Source organism: Camelus bactrianus, chromosome 13 (genome assembly GCF_048773025.1).
Source record: "Camelus bactrianus isolate YW-2024 breed Bactrian camel chromosome 13, ASM4877302v1, whole genome shotgun sequence".
Taxonomy (NCBI): Eukaryota; Metazoa; Chordata; class Mammalia; order Artiodactyla; family Camelidae; genus Camelus; species Camelus bactrianus.
The window spans coordinates 73,912,359-73,936,826 of NC_133551.1; the positions used below are offsets into that span (position 1 = coordinate 73,912,359).

The 24,468-nt window shown below is 40.2% G+C and overlaps 1 protein-coding gene across 3 annotated transcripts in view; it reads left to right on the plus strand.

Annotated features, from left to right (window-relative positions):
* Nucleotides 1-24,468, plus strand: part of RERE (arginine-glutamic acid dipeptide repeats) — a 366,200-nt gene that overhangs the window by 126,514 nt on the left and 215,218 nt on the right. For all 3 annotated transcript variants that reach the window (XM_074377496.1, XM_074377499.1, XM_074377498.1), the window contains exon 2: nt 8,064-8,532. In XM_074377496.1, the coding sequence (XP_074233597.1) occupies nt 8,208-8,532 (325 nt within the window). In that variant the 5' untranslated portion in view covers nt 8,064-8,207. The remainder of the gene's footprint in view (nt 1-8,063; nt 8,533-24,468) is intronic.

The following is a 24,468-nucleotide window of genomic DNA, read 5'->3' on the forward strand; positions in this document are numbered from 1 at the left end:
CAGCCCGTCAGTGCTTGCTTTTTGCATGGGGAGAATATACATAAGAGGAGCATCTGCTGAATACTTAGAGTTAGGATGATCATATGACCTGGTTTACGTGTCTTTCCTGAGCAGTTATCAATCTTTTTGCTCTCAGATGTGTTCCAGTTTGAATGGTAAGTTATATTGTCATTCTTATTATAGTGCAAATGGAATGAATTAATGTGTAGGATGCTTAGCGCATGATAAGTGCTCAGTGAGTATTAGCTCACCTAGGCTTTCCCTCTGCTGCCATCAAGGATGGCGATTTAAAGGATGGTTCTTTTTACTGAGCTTCCTTGCACCTAGAATGTTTTCTCCTTCCTTTTGCTCCTCCACGCATCCTGTTTGTGGTAAATAAGCCAGCTCTAGCACTCCCGCAGTTATTCACTCATGCAATATTTTCTTTCCTGAATAACAGTCTCATCATAATGCCCTCTTGATTGATCCAGCTTAGGTGTGAGAGGGAGGGCAGGGAGAAGTAAGCAGTGGCTTCGGATCTGAAACTACAACACAGAACAAAACAGAGTCAAACCCCACACGGAGCTTGGAGCTTAGAGCTTAGAGGTAGAGACAGATGTTAATCACGTCACACAGATAGATGTGAAGTGATAGTTGTAGAAAGCACTACAAAGGGTCCTTTTCGACAAGAAAGGACATCTGAGGAAGCAGCTGTTGAGGGAGGAGTGGGGACACCTAGGCCACGGAGAGTTGCTGAGCGTTGCAGCAGAAGGAAGCGCCTGAGCGGGGCTGGCTGCTGGTGGAGGACGCGGGTTTTCAGGAAACTGAGGGGGGACGGCAGAGTGTGGGACGTGATGGTGGGAGAGATGGATACGGGGAGAAGGGCTGTGTAGATCATGGTAAGGAGAGCCTTGGCTGCCGTGTAGAAAGAATTGTGAGGGCTCAAAGGAGAGGATTTGAAGAGGAGCCACGTGAAGGGCTCCAGAGAAGCTACACTAGTAGCTTTAACGAAGATGTGGCGGTGGCGGTGTTCCAAGTAGATATGTTTGAGAGAAATTTATAAGGTAGGGGACATGGATTGTTGATGGTAGGAGGAAAGAGGAGGCGCTAAACATGTGTGCAGCGTAGGTGTCCAGAATGGGCAGGGCATCAGTCACTGAGAGAAACCGTCTAGAAGAGGGGCTAATTTGCGGCCGGAATGTTTTGACATGTTGAGATACCTGTGAGCCACCCAAGAGGAGACTTCAGGTGGGCAGTTTTCCCAGGCATCTGGCTCTGCAGAGGCTGGTAGGCACATGCATCTGTGGATCCCCTGTGTGGACATGGTACCTGGGGGCTGATGAACACGTTTGAGATTGCCTAGGGTGAAAGTGGAGGATGAAGAAAGACTGTTCCAGACAGCGCCCGAAAATCTTCTCCATTAGCTGGCCCAGTACTGGTGGTTGAAGAGCAGGTAACTGGACCTGGGAGGGGACTGTGCCAGGAAAGCCAAAGGAAGAGAGCCTTTCCAGAAGGAGGGTGTGTGGTCAGCTCCGTCAGATGATGCTGAATGGTCAAATGATAATGAGGACAAAAACTAGTGGATTTGTTACAGAGAGGAAATTGCTTTAGTGGGAGTTGTTCTGGTAACTACGATGCAGTAGCCATGGTCCTTGCTGGTTAGTGGAGACAGTGACACAAGTTAACAGCATATTACAGTAGTGAGATCTTGAGGCCACTTTATAGGCAGGGTGGGGAACAGTAAGAGGCTGGACTTTGGGTGGGTCTGGGAGGCTTCCTGGAGCTGGCCAGCAGAAATGCGTGAGGTCCTAGCGGGTGAGGAGGGGCTTGGCAGACAAAGGGAAGGAAAAGGGAAGGGGTCCTTGGCTGGAGCACACTGGAGGGGTGGAGGTGGGGCTGGAGAGGTAAAGGGGCAGTCAGAACAAGAAGGTACTGTAATCTTTGAAAAGGACTGATGGGTGATGCATTGTACTTTTAAGTGGTGAATTGTATGGTGTGTGAATTCTATCTCAATAAAGCTGTTTTTTAAAGAAGTGGTAGTGGGTCAGATATGCTTGGCTGGCTGCGTTGGAGGATGAATTGGAAGGAAGGCAGAAACAAAATCTTACAGTCACGGAGACAGAAGGCATTTGTATTAATCTGTGTGAAAGATGATGATGGCTTGAAATAGACACTTTCTGTTTCAGTTGGAGCAATGAATAAATTATAAAGGTATTCAGTATGTGACTGGTAGACCCTAAGAGCTGAGCAAAATGCTTAGTGTGTGGTTGGGCGTTGGACAAAAGTAAATATTTCCTGCTGTGGTTGAATGAGGAAGAATTAATTGGACCCCATTAACAGCTTTTGGTGTGAGTCAGATGTCTTCCAGAATCTGACCTGAGCAACTGAAGTGACTAGAACTCAGGGGCTGGGAACTCAGGAAGGAGGAGCAACTTTCTATGAATAAGTGAGTTTTACATGATCCAGGAGAAGATAATTTAAAAGTTTTACTCCATTTGTAGTCAGTTTTAGATGATTTAGTTCTTTTTGTAAAAATTAAAAAAAAATTGGGGAGGGGTAGGTAATTATGTTCACTTATTTATTATTGTTATTATTTTTTTAATGGAGGTACTGGGGATTGAACCTAGGACCTTGTGCATGCTAAGTACTGCACTCTAACACTGAGCTATACCCTCCCCACTTAGTTCTTAATCATGTGATAGGATCCCCCTCCTAACAAGTAGACAGTAAGTTCTTGAGGGTAAGGATGGTGTTTGGTTTGTATGTCTTGTATAGCGCAGTACACTGTTGGGTATTATCTGCTGTAGTAGATAGTAAGTCATGACTGCTTGAGGTATGTATTTGTGATAGTTTACACTTCAGTACAGCACGTTGCAATCTATAAGTGCGTTTACATGGAAGTATATACTGAAGGTAATTGCCACAACAGCTCTGTGAGGTAGCTACTTGTTGTCCCTATTTCACAGCAGTGAAACTGACTCAGAGAGGTAGAGTGATTTGCCCAAGGCGCTTGCCGTGGCACTGCCAAGAACTTGAATCTTGGCTTCTCAGTCCGGTATTGTTGCAGTTCTATTAAGGGGCCAAACCTCCTGGGACTGCTTAAATGGTGACAAGAGATGGTTTCCTTAAATTAGGTTTGGACCCTGAGCATGACCAAAATTTTAGTACTTTATGTAAATCACTTCTGATAAGTAATGTGGGGTTTTTGCTGGGAGTTGTTCGCTTCCTTTTGAACAGGCAAATGATGTTTGTGTAGAGATTTTGTTACCGGAGAGTAGGTTCTTGTTTTGCGCAGGAAAGAATTTAAGAGCCAGCCATAGTAAAGTGAAAGCAAATTTATTTAGAGAGAGAGACACATTCCATAGACAGAATGCGGTCAGTCTCAGGAGGGAGAACAGCCCCGGGGTTGGAGGCAGTGGGGTGGTTAGTTTTTATGCGCTGGGCAATTTCATGTGCTGACAAGTGGGAGCATTATTCCAACTGTTCTGGAGAAGGGGCAGGGATTTCCAGGCATTGGGGTTCAGCCACTTTTTGGCCTTTTATGGTCAGCCTGGAAACTGTTGTGGTGCCTGTGGGTGTGTCATGTAGCATGCTAACGAATTACAGTGAGCCTTTAGTGAGGCTCAAGGCCTACTGGACGTCTTCTGCCCTCTTGGGCCTAAGTTGGTCCTAACCAGTTTATGTTGTACCTCAGCTGCTGTGTCATTCTTTTAATGGTTGTGTCCTGCTCCCTTCCCTCCTGTCTCAGTTTAAATAACCTGAAGTAATAAAGAACAGTTTTGTATCATTGACTCTTTGATTGTTGGCTTTTTGTTGAAGGACATTGATCCTGATTAGATTATGACAGAACTAAGCTAGCCAACCAAATTGTATCACTTAAAATAAAATGATGATATGCAATCTGATAAATCTCGAAATTAGTGAGAATAATATACTTTAAACAAATTAAATCCTATGGGACATTGTGCTGTACACCAGGTATTGACACATTGTAGCTGACTACTTCCATTTAAAAAAACATAATGATAACAAAATGCAAAAAAAAATCAGTTCTACTGGTACTGACTTCAGAAATGTGTAACTTGTAAGTCTCTTTTGAATATCCTCTCCATTCAAGTATGAGTAATATATGTTTTTATGGATTTTAAAGTTTTTGTCAGAAAAACAATACACACCCACTTCCTTGGTGAACTCACTCAATCTCATGGCTTTAAAAACTAAATTTTTATCTCCAGCCTGGACTACAGCCTATTTAAAAATCTTTATGTGGTTTTTATAGGCTTCTCAAACTTAACACATTCATACCTGAACTCATCTTCCCCCTGGACTCATACGATGTCAGCTCCATCCATCCAGGTGCTCACGTCAGAGCCTTTGGAGTCATTCCTGTCTTCTTCCTCTCACACCTTACCTCCCAGGTTGTCAGCATGTCCTGTTTGACTCTTACTTTGAAAATACATGGAAAGTAAGACTTCTTGCTGTCCCTATCACCCTCCACCCTGGTCCGTGCCAGTCACCTTCGCCTCTCAGCTGGGTTGTGGCATTAAGCCTCTTCCGTTACCAGTCGTCATGCTGCAGCCCTTCGGGGTTTTTCTCAACAGCCAGAGCGATCTTAAACAGGAGTCAGATCATATCTTTCTCTGCTACTTCGATCTCTACAGAGGCTGAAGTGTCATTCAAGTCACTTCATGTCACTTGAGTAAAGGCCAAAGTCCTTCCACTGGGCTGCAAGGCTGGATCCAGCCCCTGTCACCTCTCTGAGCTCATCTCTGGTCGCTCTCCCTCTTCTTCATGCCGCTCCAGCCCCTCTGGCCTCCTGTGTCTTGAATGTACCTTGCTCACTCCTGCCTCCGGACACTTGCACCTCCTTCTCCCTCTGCTGGAATGGTCTCCTTGTTTCCTCTGTACTCATTCTGACTTGAGGCAAAGCCACCTCAGTGAGGCTTCCTCTGATTGTCAATTAAAATTGCAGACCCCTTATACCTTCTTGTCCCCATTAGATTCCCCATTTAAGATCTTTTAATATAATATATACATTCCTGGAACATCAGTTCCATGAGGGCAAGCAAGTTTGTATGTGGTTCTCTGCTGTTTTCCCCACAACTAGAGCAGTAGCTAGCACATCGCACACTGTAGGCATTCAGTAGACATTTGTTCATGAACAGATGAAGATTGATTTGAATCTGAAATGTGTTTTATATTAGACGTTTTTCCTTTTGTTATTTGTTAAGGTTATTTGTACCGTGTTTCCTGTTTAACTGGGTTGAGCAGTGGATTGAAGAGATATTTTCAGTATTTTGTCTACTTACTGGAGAAAATACCTTCTATTTTTTGGAGGGAGAGGTTAAAGTGAGTGTATTTCCTAAAACTGTGCGAATTATCAGCACGGATTCACGTGGGAGAAGTTGGCACCTGTGAAGGTACAGATTGTAACCTGAGCAGCACGCTATCATCAGGTCAGGTGGGGTTCAACTTTGGAAGAGCTGCTTCAGAAACACGGGCTGTGGGGCCTGGTGCGGGTGAGCTCGTCTTAGCTCGCCTTTTGTGGTCTGTAAAGCGGGGACAGCAACTTCCGTCTCTTTCACAGCACTGAGGTGCTGAGAGAGAGAATCGAATGAGATCCTGGCAGGGACCTGCTTTGTAAACCCTTTGTTTTATAAAGTCGCTGTGGTTGCCCTGTCTACTGGTAGGTCACGACAGCTACCCTTCTCAGTGCCACCTGCTTCCCCTCTGGGTCCCTTTCTTCAAATGTTGCATTATTGTCGTATTTGGTCATTTTTAAATGAGGGTCAGAAAAACTATGCTTAGTGTAGTAAATGCAGAGGGAAAAAATACATGCTTACTGGGCTATATTTTAGAGCCAAATGTAAATGGTGGTTGGATTGACTTTTGCTTTGGATTGTCAGTGTTCCCAGTTAATGAAAGCTACACACACACACACACACATACACATACACATTTCATTTTGTGGGTGCTTTCTCTAGTGATTATTGAATTTTTCTTTCTTGTTAACTCTTGACAGAAACAACGCAGATTTCTTTGTAAGTAGAAATACAGCATATGAGTTTGTGGGAAGTAGTGTTGAATGTACAATTTGGACTTCCTATTTTTTTTTTCTCTTTTTTGAGTATTGAAATCATGTTTTTACAGTTTTCTGGAGCAGTTTTCTTCTTAACCTTAGGGAGAATGGTTTTTTTTCTTAAATTTATCAGAAGTATTGTCTGTCTTGAACTGCATCTGAGAGGTTTTCAGCCTAAACTCCTTGTTCTTTTTAGACACCCAGTAGACCTTGGTGTGTTTTCAGTGTCAAAGAGGAATGTTTCAACAACTGTGTTAGCTGATAGTTTTCCTTCTTGCATGATTGGCTTGTTCAGGCTCTAAACTTAAGCCTAGTGGAGAAGTAATATTCTCTGTGTGTGTTTTCAGTTGCTAGCACTAGTGGCTACGGGGCTTGGGAGTTTTGTTACTGTCTGTTTAACAGATGGTTCGTCTAGGCAGAACCTTTGCAGTTATTAGAATAATTTTTCATTTTCTGGAAATATGTTTTGAAAATTGAAATCCTATCTGAAAGTGCATTTCCTATGTAGAAGGAAGCAATTTAGGTTTGTGGTACATGCTTTCCCTTTCTGACATTGCTTATAGATTGTCAGCATTATTGCTCCTTCATCTGTCTCCCAAAGATGGTTGTTTACATTTTTATTGTCCTGAATGCCTAAGGGTATTTGAACTGCTTATGGCGAGGTCCTTCCTGATATCAGGTTTGACCTAAAAGCTTTGGAGAGAGTATATGATAATTGTTATGGTTTTGGCATGACCAAAGAGAATTTTCTCTGCATCTGAGGCATGTAATTACAAACTGACTGGTTTATTGTTGTCTAAGTAAAGAGGAGCAATCTTTTGTTTGTTGTGCATGTATTTTCCTATCCGGCCTTAGTAACATGAGAAACAGATGGTTCTCATATTGATCAGTTGTTTCCATTTTTTTTGCATTAGAGCATTGAGGGTAGGAACCATGAGCCTTTCCCTCGTGGTATCTTTAGTTCCAAACACTTGGCACATAAATAATGTTTAGTACAGATTGTTGAACAAATAAGATGAGATATTGATGAAGATGATAAACGATAGAAAGAGATAAATTGTTGGTTATTATGACTTTTCCAAAATTAACTTGCCATTAAAACCGTATTCTTCTTGCCCTTTTAAAATTTTTATAAGAATTGTGTTCAGTTGGAGTTTGGGATTCACTTGTCTTATGATAAATTCTTAAAAACTTCAGACTTTCCTTTTTGGTTTAGTTCTAGGGAGGAGTTTGTTAGGGAAGCTATTAACAGTGGAAATTTGGAAGAGTGTGTAAACCACCTAATATCCCCTAAAGGTGGAAGGTGGTTTTGGGACGCTGTTATATTTTGTTAAGGCAGAGATAGTAAATCTTTAGAGAAAACAGTGGAAAGTAACTAGAATAGTAGACTCAGAAGGTGTAAAATGTTACAATTGAAGGCAGAAGAATCTTGCTTTGAGGTTGTCACTTTCGAGTCAGTTCTTAGGTTTATTCTTGAGAGGAGCCCTGGAAGTTTGGAGAAATTTGGCTAGAGTCTTCAGAAGATAGTTCACTGTGAGACATCCAGAGACATTTTCTGAGGCTGTTCGGATTGCTCTTTTCTTCGTGTGGAAATCATTTTTACTACAGATTCTTTCCCTTTTAAATTAATATTGTGGGTTATGAAGCTTCTTTTGTATAATTATACCCATTATATGTTGTTTACTAGGGAATACTTTATCCTTTAAAAGGAGAAAACAATTTGCATACAGAAAGTATAGTTTACTCTTATGCATTTAGACATGTTCATTACTGGTGTGCTAGAAAAATCCCAAACCATATGCTGGCTGAGGCCAAAAATTGCTTTTAAAAAAATTTTATATCACTTGTCCTAACTTTTTTCCTATGAGCAGTTAGAAGTTTTTAGTGCTAAAGCATGAGTAAGTTAAGTGATTTAACAAAACATTAGTTTAGGAAGAAAATATGAGAAAATGTTAAAGGACAAAAATCAATCTCTCTCTCTCTCTCTCTCTCTCTCCTCTCCTAGCATTTTTGAAACGTGGGGGTTGTTGGAGTGGTTGGATTTTCCCTGGAATTGAGTGAGAAATTCAGAAGACTGAAGCCCAGGCTTACTGTCTACCTTTCACGGAGGCCCAGCCGTGAGAGGACAGAAGAAGGCACGTGGCGAATCATGACAGCTGACAAAGACAAAGACAAAGACAAAGAGAAGGATCGGGACCGAGATCGGGACCGAGAGAGAGAGAAAAGAGACAAGGTGAGAGAGAGCGAGAACTCCAGGCCTCGCAGGAGCTGTACCTTGGAAGGAGGGGCCAAAAATTATGCTGAGAGTGATCACAGCGAAGATGAGGACAATGACAACAACAGTGCCACCACGGAGGAGTCCACAAAGAAGAACAAAAAGAAGCCCCCGAAAAAAAAATCTCGTTATGAAAGGACAGATACGGGCGAGATAACCTCGTACATCACTGAGGACGACGTCGTCTACAGGCCCGGAGGTGAGGCGCATTTGGGTCTTTCAGTGTCTGGGGCGGAGAAACGATGTCAGCGTAGACGGAGGGAGGCTTGGAACCCTGCGAGGAGGCAGTGGGTTTGGGCCGGGAAACTCCAGTCAGTGAACACTGGCTTTAACCCGCTTTGGTCCGCTGGGTTCACTCACTCCTTCCCTCTTGTCTGCCTCCACTCTCGCTCCTGCCCTGGCTGGTGCGCTTGTCAGTTCTTCCCTTGTGTCTGCCTGCTCCCTGTTCTCTCGCCTCACTGTCCCTGAGTAGTTTTCCTCTTCTGACTTCCTCCTTGCTTGAATCCTTAACACAGATGAGGCCCTGGTGAGACCCTGCAGAATGGAATGCATGGTGGGACAAGTAAACTTTACAGGTCTTGGAAACAGGGAATTTTACATTGGCTTCAGGAGTGACCAGAAGGTAGAGAGGTATTTTTAATGGCCTTCAGACCAAGGTTTATTCCTTCTGATAACCCCTTTTTCCAAAGCATTGAGCTACAGGGTCTCTGTCATTGATAATAGATGAAGCCAACTAACCTGCTTTGTTTTCCAGAAAAGATAACTGTGTTCAGTGTATTGAGGTTTACAGCATTGTTCAGAGAGAGACACCCAGCATTCAGATGAGATGCAGGGAAACAAGTGGTTTCAGAACCTGTTGGACACCAGCAAGACCTTCCTTTTTCATTTGGTGTAATGGGTCTAGTAAGGTATTTTGCATACAGAAGTCAGTAAAACTAGCTAAAATCATTTTGTTTGAATTACCTGTAATGCTGAGGAATAACATGAATTTCATGAGATGTAATTAACAGGTTAAAATCCTCCCAGTTTGATGTTTTTCCAGGGGTGGAGATGAAAGAGATTATGTTATGTCATTAACCTCATACAGTTGTCTTCCTGAGAGCACTGTAACTGTTCTGGGCCACGTAAAGTACCAGATTTTTTTCCCCCATATGGGAATTAGTTTTGAATTTCAAAACATAATCAATATTAGAACTTACACAGATATACTTGTATTCACAACTACAATTTTTTGGTTGACGATTAACTGAAAAGATACTTATGTGAGAGAAAATTATCAAAGTTGATGTTTCAGGGAAGTTGGAGCTCTGCTGCAGAGACTTGGATGTGTAGTTTAGTTTATAAGATGGTCAGGAGTTTTGATTCGAACTTAAATATTGGACAAATTGGAATTTCTTAGCCACTGAAGAACACGTCATTATAGACTTCACCCAGGTGGCTTGCTGTGGGCCTGTGCAGTTACAGATCATGAGAAAGGAGCAGAGTGTGTTAACTTCTTAGACATAGATTACAGGATGGTACGTTAAAAATAAGTAAAGACTTTATTTGCTGTCCTTTTCTCTTGATGCACAGCAGTTCAGCGTGGACTGGGATCATTTGGATCATTGTCAGAAGGCCGGCCGCCTTGTGTGGTACTGAACGCCAGCCTTTCTCAACGGAATGTTACTCCTGTGTCAGTGGGGACCCTTTCCCCAAAATACTTGAGATACATGTGGGAAATGTCGCACACATGCTGTCCCTCTCGTGAGAGATTCATAATTAATAACTCTGAGAAGTCCTGCAGTTAAGGAAACCTTTTAAGAACATCTAAAAAAAAGCCATTTTTCCCATTTTTGGGCCTGTGGCATCCTGTTTTTACTGAATAACTTCCTAAGAAAAACTGTTTTTGAGAACACTGGTTTGAGAGCTGTTGCACATTCGTATTGCGCCTTCTACAGGATGATTTCCTGCTCGGTGTTTAGAAGACCGTGTGGAGGGAGGTTGCTAATGGCTTATTTACAGAATAGTGAGTTCTTGTTTTGATGAAGAACTTTGTACTAGGGAGGCAGACTTTGTTTCGGTGAATCTGAGGGCCTTTGTGAAGTGTAAAGAAGACACAGGCTCTCTGGAAGATACATGTGTTTGAAAGATCTCCAGAAACCCCAAGTGGCTTGAAAGTTTTCTGTGGCACTCAGCGCATAACCACTTCCTGTGAGGTGCCTCGTGTGCTTGGGAGGGCGGCAGTGCTGTGGCCTAGGGTTTGCACCCTGCCAGGTCCCTGGGTGTTCACTCTTTGGTAAGGAGACTGTCTTTGACCTTCTCGGTGGTTTCATTTCTTTTGAGGTTATGCATTTGGAGCCAAATGACTTGGTTGCCTTCTCCAAATAGCTCCTTTCTAAATGGAGGGCTTTAAAATACTGCCTATTCTTTAGGTTTACTTAAACCGAGGACTCAGAAGTTAGGGTACTGTGATTAGATTCCTAGATAGGACTTGGTTTCTTCCCCTTTCCTTTGTCTTCCTTTCTGGTCGTCTTCTTTCTTGGTGCGAAGTCCTACAACATCATCTTTTGTTAGTGGTGAAAAACCATCACCCTCGCCCAGCTGCAGAGGTTCTGTGTGGTTGTATCTTAAGGGTTTCAGCAGGGATTTTATGGAGCATCATAAGGGATTTCTTCAGTGTGTTACTAGTTTGGAATGGTAAATATTTTATACTCATTTGTTTCCTTAGGAAGTAAATCACAGATTAATTTTTTCCTTTTTACTTCTCAGAATTGGTTTTAATACTCAAATTAAGTATAAATTATAGATACCTCCCAAAATGTCATTAAGAATGAGCCAAGCAGGGAGTGATACTGTGCAGATAAAAATAGACTATTATATAACTATTCTTCCTTGTCCTGGGGGATAGGCCTATGTTCAGATTATTTGGTCTGAGAGAAATGAGATTTTATTGAGAAATTGGATATTTAGAATTTGTTACTAGGTAAGATTTATTTCATGCATGGTTACAACCAGTTCTTTTTTGTTCCTGCTCCTCATCTCTGTGTGTGTCTTTATTTTACCCTTTGGAGCTCAGCATAATGGGCTTGTAGTTAGTTGCACTACTAGTGTTACCTCCTGCCTCAGGGCCTTTGCACTTGCTGTTGCCTCAGGTTAGTGAACCCCATACACATGCAGACATTTAACTTAATTTCTGTCCTTTCTTCAGTGCTCTCATTCCAGTGTCATTGCCTTTTCCCTCCCAGGTTATCCAGATTTCCTTAATAGATACTGTCACAGCATCATGTATCTTTTCTAGCACTTATAACTAATAATTTGCTATTTATTTCTGTTACTGTTTTAGGATTACTAGCTATCTCTCTCCTCCGTAAAGGCAGCAACTTTGTTTTTGCTTATCATTGAATTCTTGGAATCTACAACAGTAGTGTATATTCCATAAAAATATTTGTTGAATAAGTAAATTTCTGAAAATTTTTTTTCAAAAGTGTGTTGACTGATTAATGATGTCAGAGTTAGAATAATGCTTCTGAAAGTCCATGTTGAATAATTTATTTTCCAATGAATGATTTAACAGACTTGTTATAAAATAAAAACCAAAACAAAAACCTTGTGGGGCTCTGTTTATATATTGCCTCTGTGTCTAATCTAACTTCTTTGTTGTCTTTCAACCATTACTCTGCTTTTGAGATGACTGTCATGGTAACAAATTGATTTATTACACATCTGTGTGCAGCCAGATTTCCCTTGTGGGCCTTTTTAGCAAAGGATATTGATTGTAAAATTTGCTGGGTAGCATATTAATTTCTTTCTACTACTTTCTTCCTTCTTCTCCCTAGCTTTATTGAGATATAATTGACATAAAACATTGCTTAAGGTGTATAACATAGTGATTTTATATATGTGTATATTGCAAAATGGTTACAATGAGGTTAGTTAATACTTCCATCATCACCCATAATTACAGTTTGTGTGTGTGTGTATGTGGTGAGAACTTTTAAAATCTGTTCTTCTAGCAACTTCAAAAATATTCACTGCAGTATTCTTAACTATAATCACCATACTATGCATTATATCCCCCAAACTTACTCATCTTATAACTGGAAGTTTGTACCCTTTGACTACTTTCACCCATTTCTTTTACCCCTTGCCCCCACTTCCCTACCTGTGGCAACCACTAATCTGTTTTCTGTTTCTGGGTTTGATTTTCTTAGATTCCACAGATAAGTGATATCATGCATATTTCTCTGTCTGACTTTTTCACTTAGCATAATGCTAAGGTGTTGCAAATGGCAGGATTTCCTTCTTTTTATGGCTGAATAATGTTCCATTGTATATCTGTACCACATTTTCTTTATTTGTTCATCCATCAGTGGACACTTAATAGATTGTTTCTGGGTCTTGGTTATTGTAAATAATGCTGCAGTGAACCTAGGGGTGCAGATACCTCTTCCAGATAGTGATTTTATTTCTTTCAGATATATACCCAGAGATGGAATTGCCAGATCGTATGGCCGTCCTGTTTTTACTTTTTGGAGGAACTTCCATGCTGTTTTCCAGTTTACATTCCCACCAAAAGTATATCCACTATTTTCAGTTAGATACTATGATTCCTTTATTCCTGATCAAGTAAAACAGTCAAAAAAATTAAATTCAAATCAGTTGGGAGCGGTTTTTTCATTTTGGCGTGTCAGTTTTGCTTACTATTTTGATAAGGAAACATGTCCTTTACAAAGTGCCTATTAAGCTGGTTCTCTGTTTCTTGTATTCTGTCATTTCAACTGATAATATTTTATTCTCTGATTGACCTTAGGTATTTTCCTAGAGTGGCAGAAACCTCTAGCACATACATGGAGGGGGAAAACACCAAGACAGGAATTTCAAGTTTGTTATATTATGTTCCTTCTGCTTTCATGAACAAAGTGTGAAATTTTTCATGAATATAAATTTTATATATAAAAGGCTAAAACTTTTAAGTCTGTGGTTTATGAAATCTTAGATGAAATTAAAGATTTCCTCTTTTATTTGCAAATTTTCCTCATTATCGTGTGGAATTGGGGACTTGACCTGATGAAGGACCTGGAAACTAGAATTGATTCTATATTGAACATTGAGGTGTTAATTTCTTTTGATGCAAATGGAATTTAAGCTGGAAAAATCTAAACGAATTGAAACCTGGGGATCTGGGTTGAATCAATATGAACTATTGAAGTTAAAAGTAGACTATTAATCAAGCATAATGTTGAGTGGACACAAAAGAGTTAATACTATCGATTCTTTCTATATAAAGTTAAAAAACAGGCAAAACTAATCTTCAGTGTTTTGAAGTCAGGATAGTAGTTACACTGATGGACACTGGGTGTCTGAAATAGAGCGTGAGGGGGAACCTCAGTGGTCTGGTCCTGTTCTGTCTTGTGGTGACAGTGCTGGTTGTAGACTTACTCACTTTGTGAGAATTTATCATGCTTGTACTTCTCTGCATGTGTGTTAGACTTCAATGAAAAATTTACTTAAAAAGAAAAAGTAAAGTTAAAACATGGAACTTTTGAAGATGGATAGTTCCCCCTTTGGTACAAGTTCCTATTTAAAGAGGGAAGAGAATTACCAGCATTTTAACAAACAGTATGTCCTAACATTTAGCTACTGATTCTTGCGGGGTTGGTCTCAGACCAATTATGAGGCTGAATTTGGTTTCAGAGTCTTGCTTTTCTGAGTAATTGAAAGCCTATCTATTGCAATCACTCAGACAAGAATTCGGTCTCTAAAATAAAGCAGAACCGAACTCTGGCACTTGGTGTTCCAGGACATATATTTTGGGCAAAATAAAAGCACATTTGATTTGTAACTTTTTATCCATGTTTCATGTCTAGAAGAATTGTAGATAGAAGTGACATGCAGGTGAAGGTGTCTTCTTGAGACATTCTTATTTGGTGTAGGGGTGGCATGAGTTTTTCTGATGATTGTAAGAGTATTTTTTGTGTAACAGGAAACACAAATTCTGGCATAAAGGAACCTTTAGGACCAGTTTGAATGATAGTGGTTTGCCTTGTGTTACAAGTTCATTTGCACTTAATAAACCTAATATTAACCTGCTTAAAGCCTTTCATTGGATCCTTTTTACCAGTAGGATTAAGTCCAGAATCTTCACATGGGACACCCGACTGATGTGATTGCATGTCTGCACAGTCATCTTTAGATTTTGTTTTTTATTTGGGAAGAAGCACAGTGAGGCAGTGCATTAGTTTGCAAGGGCTGTCATAATTACCACAAACTCAGTAGCTTAAACAACAGAAATAATATTGTCTCGCAGTTCTCTAGGCCACAAGTTTGAGATCAAGGTGTCAGCATGATCCTGCTCCCACCTAAGGCACCAGGAGAGAATCTGTCTGTTCCAAGTCTCTTCTAGCTTCTGGTTGCTCCTTGACTTGTGCCAGGATAACTGCAGCCCTCACGTGGCATTCTCCTTGTGTGCCTATTTTTGTGTCTGACCAAATTTCTCCTTTTTATAAACACACCAATCATACTGGCTTAGGGCCCCACCACATGGTAGCTAATTATGTCTGCAGTGACCCCTCTTCAAGGAAGGTCACATTTTGAGGTCTGGATGGTTAGAGCTTTAACATATGAATTTGGGACGGGGGACAGGGATGCAGTTCACTCCAGAATAGGCAGGATGAGCTTTGTTGCTAGGTGGACTCAGGTTTGAGCAAGTTTTAACGACCATTTCCGCTCTCTTAGTTGTGTGTCCTTGGAACAGTTGTGAAAATGTCTCTTATTGTTAATCACATTATTGTGTACTTTTAGTTGTGAATTGCATTAATTTTTATTTCTTCTCTTTCTATGGAAATTTTATTTAATCTTTTTCCAGGCCTCAAGTAATGATTGCCTTTTAATGTTTATTAGGAAGTTATTCAACTCTTGCATGTGTAAAAGAAAAAATTTTAGCACATAAAGTGCTTTATGAGGGGAGAAGAAGCCAGAGAAACTGCTGAAGTTATTCTAACCAAAAGAATGGAAAGTGGGGAAAATTTTGAGACTAATTAACTGTATCTGTTTCTGTGTCGTAAGGAAAGGGTCGTTAAGTATAGTGCAGTGTGTGCTCTAGACAGGTGTTCAGTGTTGGCCACAGATGGGCATCCGTGAGGGTTTACTGGAAATGCAGAGTCTCAGGTTCCACCTTGGATTTATTGAATCAGAATTTTTGTTTTTGTAAGATTCCCAGGTGATTTAAATACGCATTAAAGTTTGAGAACCACTGCTCTGGGACCAGTGCTTCCCAGGCCTTTTCAGGCTAACGCACAAATAGAATACGAGCGCACTGCCTTGAGCTCCCAGAGGCTCGGCGTCCCAGCACGCTTGGCGCTTCTTCACACGGCCTAGAATTTAGGCAGGTCCCAAAAAGGGGGGAAAGGGAAGATGGTCCTTCATGGCTCGCGATTTTGATGTGAAATAGAGCATATATAGTTCAGGAGGAACAGAGGTGGCTGTGGAGTTAAATTCTGACCAGTCAGTCTGGAAGGTTAGGGTCTTCTCCAGTACCTGATTGCAAAGGGAACTGTGAACTTGGGTGCAAGTAGACAGACACGAGGGAGAGAGGAAGCTGTAACCACGGATGAGAACCCACCATCGTTTCAAAAGCACCTGCTCTTTTCTAATAGTGGACTTGCTTTACACATGTTTAGTCCTTCAAGTCTCTGCGCAACTGAGTCTTTGTTTTCCTGTTGTACGTATCGGGAAACGAAGGCCAGCCAGCTAGTTTGTAAGGTGTCATGGGCCTCTGAGGACTGGTTAAAGCCATGGATGGATGGATGGATATTTGCATAAACTACTGAAGATAATAAAAGAACAAACATTTATGTTGAAAGGAAAAGAAGGGATAGGCCCATCTCTTAGAAAATGAAAATCGTATAATTACTTTGTTCTTTTTCTTTCTGTTACTGCTAAAATTAGTTGTATTTTGCCTGCTTCTGAAAATTGTTTCTCTCTCACTTGGTAGATATATATATATATATATATATATATATATATATATATATATATATATATATATAAATAAAAAGAATGCTTGTTAAAAACGGAAATGAGTAACAGTTACGGGAAGTATGCTGAGTAGGGAGAGGTAAATTGTTCCAGAATATTTAGGCGAATGTTGGTTACTGGATTTGAAGTCTTAACTCAGCAACTGAAAGGGAAAATACATAGTTTATGTGATCTAGTAAGTGTGAGCATATTGTAGTCATTAAAATTTTTTTGAATGCAAGCTGGGGAACATTGGCCACATCACACACAAAAATAATTTGCTGGTGGAGTAACTCACAGGATGGGTGGAACCCTGCCTGGATCGAGGGCAGTTCAGATTTTGGGTCAGTGGGAGCTGCTGACCCTTCCGTCTGGTGCTCCCGCTGGAATAGGTGCCCTTCAGCATATTCCTGTCTTGCTGCCACTCGGCTCCAGTCACAGCCTCAGAAGAGTAGTTTCAGTTGGTGAAGCCTGAATTGCATGTCCATGTCTGGGGTAAAAAAAAAAAAAAGAAATCTTGATTTCTTGCTCCCCCAAAACTGCACATGGTCAGGCTACGGTAATGCCCCTCAGTGAACCTGGGGAGCCTTAGGGTGGAAGAAGTAGATGAGAGATGGCCAGAAAAACAAATGTGTTCACTGTGTGCACTTCATTGGGAGACTCACACTGCGCAGGAGATTCGGTGAGAACTGTAACAACATATGGGTATTTATAAATAGTTTGTTTTGCTACGTATGTGATAGGTAAATAGAGGGATGATGCTGGTGGAGTGTGTAATTTGTGCTGGTTCATATGCAGCCTTTTCTAGGCAAGAGGTGTGTGAATAGAGGGAGTAGGATCATAATAAATAATTATATGCTGTAATACAGGGTTATATTTTAGCAGAAAACGAAAAAGTAGGTGAGAATTTAAACCTTCAATTTGGCTGTTGCACTGGTGAGAGCCTTTTCAGAGGTGCACGCCACCTTACCTGCTTTGTCTCTAGGAGGTTGCCTTGCCTGCTGCGCTCACCTTCACAGAAGCTTCCTGTTAATCTGCATTGTCTGGGTGCCTTCAAGCCAGCATCTGTTACTTTTACCTATCTTAAATATTCTCTTAAGGCAGCTTTAAGTCACTCTGGTTACCTGCTTGGGCTGGGCTGTCTTATTTCTTGAGTTTATAGCTATTGCATTTTCAAAAAAATGGTAATCTGACTTTAGAGTTGCAAAAGTTTTGAGTAATCTGCCCCTTGCTCTGTATTTCATATACACCCTTTTATTTTCAGTAAACATTTTTTTTGCAGAACATGAGGTTTTCCTAGCAGCATATATATTGTGTTACAGCAGAAGTGTCTGTGTGAGAAACACTGAACCAAAATGTATTTTCAACCTGTGTTTTCCAAAAGAAGTAGAAAGGTTCTATATGTGGCCATTGAAAAGTCACCCTTGACAATGTCAAGTACATGTTAAATGGTAATCCTTTGAAGGTGTTTTGGTGAGCAGTTAATCCTCAAATTCAGAAATGTAGCTTTCTGGTAATCTCCTCAGCTCAGTTTGCTGGATTCCACTCAGCCAGGCAGGCCCTGAATCCAGAAATTGTTTGACCCCACTAGGACCTCCCGTCTGTGTCTCACCACCTTCTCACAGTCCCTTACCCCTTAATGTCTCACACCTGGTTTAAATGCCACCATTCCCATTCCTCGTGTGCCTTTTACCTGCTGGCTTACTCCAGAAGGACAGGGGTCTTCTTCCTTGTAGCTCATTGATGTACCTCAGGTGCCTAGAAAAGTGTCAGCACATCCTAGGCACTTTGTTATTCATTCCCCAAATGTTCAGTAGCATAGGCAGGGGGCGTGAGTGTTGATTTACCCTGTGTTTCTCTAGTGGCCCTGCTTGAACAGCACTGTCTCAGCTGTGCTTCCTTCAGGAGCCGGGCAGTAAGTAGTCCCACGTGCTAGTGGTTGACGTGAGGACTTTTTTGGGGAGGGTCCACAGGCTGCTGTTTATATGTGGAAAAGACTATCCTGAAAGGTCACTTTCATTTAAAAAATTGGTGTTCAGTTTGTTAAAGTTATAAATTAAAAGACATGGCTCTCCTTTTTAAAGTTCAGCTTATAAATCTTGTCCCTTTTATAAGTTAAACAAATTTTAACAGTCAGTTTTGAGGTATTTTTGAATTGTGATTGGTCTTGTTTATAAAGTAGTTACTATCTTCAACAGTTAGGCTTGCTTATTAAATAAAATAAATTAAAATTTTGATTTCTATTGTTATGGGATCTTTTAGTACAAACCTTCCCAAAGTACTTAATGCTTATTATAAATGAGATAAATCATACCAAAACTGAAGTGAGCCTAAATGGTGCCTTAGATATCTCAGTGCTGTGCATAAACTCACTGCAGTTTCAATCTTGACTGCCTGTCTGAATCATCTTCACACAGAGAAGCACTGCAGGGCAATCCAGTTCCACCCCTGGGGAAGGGGGTCGTGGCAAGGGACAAGCTCTGTGCCTTTTTTTTTTTTTTTTTTTTAATCAGTAAAATAGGGATCAGAGTACCCACCTCACAGACTGTAAAGGGAATTCCATGAGTATATGCACATGCATGTGGGGTTTCTTCAGAAAGGGCCTGGCGTGTAATAAGGTCTAGGTAGTGTTACTTTGTAAAATTGGAGTTACAAGGGTATCATTCTAAGCCACATTCTTCTAACTATAAAAAGAATAAAGATGTCAAATACGTCCTGATTTCTTATAAGCCCCAAGAATGTTAATATGCTTTTGATTCTCTTAAATCTTTCTTTACTTAATTCTAAATCTTCTCAGGGATAAAAGATACATATCAATTTAAGGAGATAATTACCACCACAGTTAATTCGGGTTACTTAATTTTTAATCTTTCTAGGTTGAAAAGATATGTACCTACTAAAGGAAGATATTTATAGTCGCTAAAATTACGTCTTCAAAACTCCGAAAGGAATGGCTTCTGACCTCACATTATCTAAATCTTCTGACTCTTCATCTAAGTCTGAAACTGTTTTATGGTCGCCTGCCTATTTTTTCTTTTTTTAAAATGTAAACATTTATATCACTTTTGGCTCTGAAGGCTGTTGAACGCGATGGCACCGGAAGATTGTGTGCTTCCTTTGCAGAGGTCTCTGGAGATCTTTGAGTCTGTTAGGATCTTGTGTTCTTCTGTTTTCTTAGGACTGTGTATTCCTTATGAATATTTAAAATGTTCAGTGGAACGTTTGCCTGCCTGGTGGTGACGACAGCTCATGAAGTTACTCTGTGACACAGGAGTCGGCTTGGGCCAAAACTTTTCCTGGGAAGCTGCTTTGCAGTGCAGATGCTCAGAATGTGTCTCAGTGAAGTGTGGAAAACCCACGCAGTTCCTGGCTGAGGTTCTTTTGAGAGGAGACATTACACTGTTCTCACACCTCTGCTCTGACGTTAATGTGGCCACTGTTGAACTTGAGCTCTGGCTGTTGAGGACTTTATTTGGGTGGGTCTGTCAGGACGCCTTCCTGGTCGTGCGTATTTGTGTGTCTGAATCCGGATTGGACTTGCTTCTTGCTATGGCTTGTTTGCCATAGTGGATACAGAGCTTTTCTTTTGGTGGTAATGGTTGCCAAGTTTAGCTGTTGGTTCTTTTTTTTTTTTTTTTTTTTTTTTTAATTTTTTTTGGGGATGAGAGAGGTAATTAGGTTTATTTATTTACTAATTTATTTTTGGAGGAGATACCAGGGATTGAACCTAGAACCTCATGCTTGCTAAACATACACTCTGCCACTTGAGTGGTACCCTTCCCTAGCTGTTGTTTCTTAAGACCCTCTCTGGAGTAGCGTGGTAAACACAGAAAGAAGCATTTTATTTATTTTTTTGGGTCACAGTAGATTCTGCATCTTTGTAGTTCATTTAAAGCATTATAGTTAAAGTTATATATATTATATATATTAAAGTTAAAAAAGGAAGCAGGATGCAGAGTTTATCAAGAACCCCTTCATACTCAATATTTTCATAGAGACTTAGAAGCTCCCCCCCCGCCCCCCAGCTTTTTAAAATTGGTGATATGTTACTTGGCCTGTTAATGCCATGTTAGCAGATCACCGAGATCAGGCACACCTGTTCACTTTCGTTTCGCTTTTGTCTTCTGCGTCAAGTTCTGAGCATGGCTTTCCCACAAGCAAACATACAAGAACAATGATAAAGGAAAAATGAATAGTGAAGAGGCCCAGACTAGATGAGAAGACTAGGTGAGATCATCTAGATTAGACGGCAGGTGGAGTTCACCTCCTGGTCCAGGTGCTGGGGGCTGAATGTGGCCTATTTGGAAGGACAGTGCTGTTCTCGGAGATAGGTGTGGGAATGGGGACCATCCCTGGTCTAGGTTCATAAAATGAGCTGAGTTTTCAGCCTAGATGGAGAACGTGACAAGGAACTTGGAGATGCAGTGTTGGAGGCCCTCTGCTATCCTTGTAGGCTTTGGTTAAAAGATTTATTTTGTAAGCTTCAGGTCACTATGTTTGATATTAACCACTGGAAAAATTCTTGCGCATTTTATAAACAGAAGGTTTCTGAGCAAATATATCATTAACCAGTAAAAACCCTTTTTTACAAGGTAGTCTCCTGTGGTATACATCTTACGTTATCAGCTAAGCTGCTTTACTTATTTCGTGAGCATTTCTAGAGCAGTGGTCAGCAAACTCTGTAAAGGACCAGAGAAGAAGTATTTTCAGCTTTGCTGTAGGCCACATGGCCTCTGTGGCAGCTGCTCAGCTCTGCCTTTGGGGTGTGGAAGCAGCGACAGGTAAGACACTAATGAATGAGGTGGCTGTGTTCCAGTACAGCTTTATTTATGAACACTGAAATTTGAATTTCATATAATTTTCACGTGTAAACAAATGTTCTTTTTTTCCCTCCCGACCATTAAAAAATCTGAAAACCATTCTTCACTTGTGGGTCTTGAAAGAACTGGCAGTGGGTCAGACTTGCCCTGCAGGCCGTCCTGCCTGCCTTTGCTCTGTGGGTTTCTTGCCTCAGCCTCTAGTTCTGCCTGTTCTTAGAATCCTTAAAATTCTTCCATCACCTAGTATTTTATGCTCTGTTAAAAAATATAATTTGATTTATCTAGTTAAATTAAAAAATAATTTTAATTGTATTGTTGAAACTACTTAGATATTAAATTGTAACTTTTTCTGCCTCCTATCAAACTCTGCGAGGCATAGAATGATGCCTTATAAACAAGGTATTTGTTGGGATGATGACACGTTGAGACTATTTCTGTTTTCCTTTTGAAAGAATTTACATAGGTATCCTCTGTATAGACTGACTAGAAACTGAATGGGGAAGAAAATGAATCAAGATGTCATCATTGTAAACTGGCACAAATCATGAACATCTTCAGAGATGCTGTTATCTCACAGTTGTGTGATACATTTTGGGGAGTCTTCATTGGTTGGTTGTAAAACGAAGCTAACATCCTTCTGGAGACTTCAGTTCGATGGAACCTGGAGTAACTGGATTAAGGCGGTCGCATGAGGAGGGATCCGAGGGAGGCAGGGGTTTCTTTTGTTTGACTCTCCAGGCTGGGTACCAAGATCAGCCTGGTGGACTGTGACGAACAGAGTCCCAGTCACAGTGGAACAAGATTTATATTTACCTAGAGTCTAATTGGACTGAGATTTCCTGCAGTTATGTTAAAATCCTCTGCCCTTTTGCTTAGTGAGCAAGCGTTTGAACTCGTAAGCTCTGGAGGTTTAGCTTTTGCTGGCTCAATTAATCGTTAAATGTTCCCTTTATTGTAATTGTACATTGATGCCTTGCTTTTTAGTAGCTGAGGCAACTGCTGAAAGAGTTGTTTAATCTGTTATACGCTATCAGTTTCATAAAAACCTCTTTTTAAAAGGAAGCAATTTTGATTTGAAGTGGCATGGTAGTATTTGGGTTGGATAACATCATTTAAATTGAAATGCAGGAATTTGGCTCTGCTCTTGACAGAGATTGGCTTGTATTTGACATTGACCCATGTGTTTGTCGTCTTTCCAGATATTGCCTTCTGTTTATTCTGACAGCTTCACCAGCTGAGAGAACTAGACTTTCCACAATTAAAAATATTGTCTGTGTATTTAAAGATGGAGCAGTAGACTCTATTTGTTAAATTACTTTAGGACGTGTGTGCATAAGAGTGATTTGTTTTCCTTTTGCAAAACGTTTAAATACAGCAGAATAGATACTTGTGTGCCTGAGTTTTGATTTGGAGATATCTGAGTACCCTAAATACTAGGAAAGGTAAAAACATATGTTTTTGTTTTCTGCTCCTTCATACATTTGTGTTAGTATACGTTTTGTAATGGATTTTAAATACCATAAAATAGGTGGGGGAAGGTCAGTAAGTTATCTAATTCTTTTAAGTTAATTCTTAAAATGCCTGAAATGGATGAACTTACAAAGTCACTTTCCAAGTCTGTTATGACTCTTTATCATTATTTATGCATTAAATATCCAGTACCTTTAAATCTTTTTCATTATTTCACCATTAAATAAATATGTGCTCAAACTGATGAGACAGCATGCTTATGTTACATATGAAAGATATTCCACCTTTGTTCGCTCATTTAACCCCTAAATTTATTTTCTCACATGTCTCTAAGTTTCCTTATTCATTTGCCTTTGCAAGGAATGCCTTTTCAGTGATGTCCAGTGTGATAATTAGTGTAATGTGTAAAAGGTGTAAACTGAACTGTAAAAGGCCAAGGTATGGTGTTTTATGTTCCCTGTGGAGACAGTGGGCATTGTTCTGGCTTCCTTTGTGTGCCGGGCAGATGCTGATGCTTGACAGATGGTGTGCTAGTCTCACTTCAGACTGATCAATAGAGATACAGTAAAAATACATTTGGGGTGGGGGATTTGATTATAGCTACACGTTCCTTTTAAAAAGGAGAAATGGATTGAGTTTATAATACAGATTTTTAACATTATTTCTGTATGTTGCTTTTCATTATTGTCAGCTTTTACGTTAGTATTTTTATTTGTAAAGCTTTGCATAACCGTTGGCTCTGAAGCAAGCTATTAGTATTATTAAGTGATATTTAGTTCTTAGACTTTACTTGTCCTGAATATCCCATTGGTGCTGGTATTATAAAACATAGGTACTGTACAATTACCAAACTGAGGGAATGTTAATAATACTTTTCTCTTTAGTAGAGGGAAGGAAAATGTCACAAAAAGGTCTCACCTGATACGTTGTATTTTTATATTGTCAGGAATAGTTTAGCTGAAGAATAGTGTTTTAATTACCACTCTTCACACCTGAAGGTTTCACGTTTGCATTTGAGAATTAATTCTAACAGTACTTAGAATTGGAGAAATTATGCTTCTTCCTTACAAGGGATTTTATACCTCATATTTCCAGCTAAACAATGGAGACTCGATTTCCAGTTTACTCTCTGTACTGGCTAGAAGACATTTTGAGGGAGAAAGCCCCTGGGCTGTCTTTCAGGCTCATAAACTAGAATGCTTTCAAAGTCTGCAGCAACTATCCAGAAAATAGATACTTGGCATCATGGAGGGCAGTCTTTTTACAGACTGCATTGGCGTTCCGATCATGATTGGTGGAGGCTAGTTGTTGCAGAGACCATCAGTTTTGTCATATGTTTTACTTCTGTTATCTCCCAGCTGCTAGGATTCTCGTTGCTGTCACATCTGATACACCAACATATGGATTTCCAGCTCTTTTCAGCATTGTCTCTGTTTCCCAGCATTAGAGGTTCTCCATTTTTATGTTCTCTCCCCAGGAATTTACCTGCTGCTTTTTGCCTTTGCTCTTTGAGTGCATTTATAATATTTTGTTATGGATGTTTGTTTTTATTTCTCCCCCATATTTTCCTGCATTTGTTCTCTTTGATGAACAGATAATGCATTTTCAAGGAAGAAAATTGAAATATCCAGAGAAGCAAAAGATACAAATTAAAGCCCCTAAATTACTGTTAATATTTTGTTGTGAGGTCACTTTCCGTGGTAAACATGTATAGGATTATGCTAGTCACTGTTTTATAATAATGCTTTTTAACTTAACATGTCCTGAATTTATTGCCATGTCAGAAATTATCGATCTGAATCATTATTGCTGCTTAGCATGCCATTAATATTGGAATTCTTAACCTGGGA